Source organism: Egretta garzetta, unplaced genomic scaffold, assembly GCF_000687185.1.
Source record: "Egretta garzetta isolate BGI_Z169 unplaced genomic scaffold, ASM68718v1 scaffold234, whole genome shotgun sequence".
In the NCBI taxonomy this organism is placed as follows: domain Eukaryota; kingdom Metazoa; phylum Chordata; class Aves; order Pelecaniformes; family Ardeidae; genus Egretta; species Egretta garzetta.
Genome location: NW_009259528.1, coordinates 1,470,386 through 1,472,637, shown reverse-complemented (window position 1 = coordinate 1,472,637; position 2,252 = coordinate 1,470,386). Strand labels below are relative to the sequence as shown.

At 44.6% G+C, this 2,252-nt stretch overlaps 1 protein-coding gene across 1 annotated transcript in view; it reads left to right on the top strand.

Annotated features, from left to right (window-relative positions):
* Window positions 1–2,252, top strand: part of PCDH15 (protocadherin related 15) — a 326,536-nt gene that overhangs the window by 225,599 nt on the left and 98,685 nt on the right. Inside the window, exon 18 of the mRNA XM_009637544.2 lies at window positions 975–1,280. Within this exon, the coding sequence (XP_009635839.1) occupies window positions 975–1,280 (306 nt within the window). The remainder of the gene's footprint in view (window positions 1–974; window positions 1,281–2,252) is intronic.

Below are 2,252 nucleotides of genomic sequence, written 5' to 3'. Positions count from 1 at the left end.
TGATACTGAAAATTGAGACTTACTTAAGTGAGAACAAAGATACCAACCGAACAAAGCCTGAACAGTTTTCTGTTGCGATCATCTGCCTCTTCTGAGCGCAGAAGAATAAGGATGAAATGTGATGACATTTGGTTTTGAAGAACGTGATAAACAAACTGTAGAAAGTTAGGTAGGTCTTCAGAGAGCAGCCATTAAGGTATCCCTAAATGTGACAAACACGCTAAGTGAAATGAAAATTTCTAATGTCTCCATTCTAGCTATCTGTGGACTACATACAAATATCTTAAGGGTGGGGGTCACGAGGACGGAGCCAGACTCTTCTCAGTGGTGCCCAGCGCCAGGACAAGAGGCAATGGGCACAAACTGAAACAGAAGAGGTTTCAGCTGAATATGAGGAAAAACTTCTTGACTTCGAGGGTGACTGAGTCCAGTGTAACATGCTGTAGGTGAGCCTGCTTTAGCAGGAGGGTTGGACTAGATGATCTCCTGAGGTCCCTTCCAACCGTTGCCATTCTGTGATTCATCTAAGTATGTACTCCATAATGAAACACCTACATCAGACAGTGTAAAATAAAAATTGCCCTCAGACGCCACCTAACCCCAAAGATACTTCAGCATCAGAAGTATCTGAGGGCTTGACTTGAAAAGCACCTAGTTTGTCTTTGCCCATGTGCACAGTTATCCAAGGCTGAGCGATTTCATGTGTGTTTTCTCCTGAAGTCCAGTTGGGATCCAGTAAACCTCCCTTCTGTCGCTGCAAATTAAGAGATTTGTTTCTTTGTGGGATATTTCATCTTCAGCAAAATACCAGAGAGAGGCAAGCTGCCGTAAACAAGAAATGTTGAGTAGCCATGTAAGAGTTAGTGCCCTGTTGAATGTTACCCAAAGCTTCCCTTGCTAATCCCGTGTAGGCACGTCCCTTGTAGGTGTTAAAAATGTGCATTAAAACATGGTTCTTCTTTCTGTTTCTTTAGGCTACGGACCCAGATGCTGGTGTTAACGGTCAAGTTCATTACAGTTTGGCAAACTTCAACAATCTTTTCCGAATCACATCAAACGGCAGCATTTACACAGCAGTCAAGCTGAACAGAGAGGTAAGGGACTACTACGAACTCATTGTGGAAGCAACAGACGGAGCCGCGGACCCTCGCCGTTCAACACTAGCTTTAGCCATCAAGGTGCTGGATATTGATGACAACAGCCCTGTTTTTACTAATGCTTCCTACACCGTCTGCGTGCCAGAAAATCTACCACCAGGCACTGTCTTCCTGCAAATAGAGGTAAGAAGGCATTGGAGAGTGAAGATGTTTTGTCAATGTTCTGCAGTACAAAGCATGTCCTCATTTACCTTGTCCGTGAGGCTGCAGGGAAAGGTTGCAAACTGGAGCGGGGGAGGTTATGACACTTAACAGGCGGAAACACGCAGGACCTTCACACCGGTCCACCAAAGTACTTTGACGCTAAGGTTCATTTGGAAATAAGAGCAATTATTAAAAATCAAACAACCAACAAAACCTACACTACTGTTGTCATTTCTTGGAATATTGTTTTACACATTTAAAGTGCTTTTGATTTGTTTTTAAAAGCTCATCATATTGCTTCTACCTGTTTACATTAGTAACAAATGAGAGCTTTATCTCAACTGATTGAGACATGTAAGTCAAACCTGGGTGTCTAACCTCACATGAGGGTTAATGGAGATGAATAGCTGCTTCTGGAAGCAAGTCATCCAATACCAAATTCATCATCTAAGGCAGCTGGAGTAAAGTGATGTGTACACATGGAGGTGGTGTCTTCTCTTTACTGACTATAAAATACACTCGGGCAAGTGAGAGTTAGCCGTTCAAGGATGAGCTAGGTATCTAAAGACAGCTGAGTTTCGCTTCCCGCAAGCAGCCTATGTATCCTCCTGATGTTTTGGTCGGCATCCCTTAACGAGCAGAATCTGTCCTGGGACAATTTCAGCCAAGAATGGTTTTCTCTGAGCCTGGCTGCAGATAAACCTAATGTCAAACTACAGCTAAAGCAATCGCATAATACTCCTTATCCTGATGAAATTCCTGGCTTGTATCAGGAATGGTGTGGCCAGCAGGAGTAGGGAAGTGATCGTGCCCCTGTACTCAGCACTGGTGAGGCTGCACCTTGAATGCTGGGGTCAGTTTTGGGCCCCTCACTCCAAGAAAGACATTGCCTTGCTGGAGCGTGTCCAGAGGAGAGCCACAAAGCTGGGGAGGGGTCTGGAGCCCCAGGCT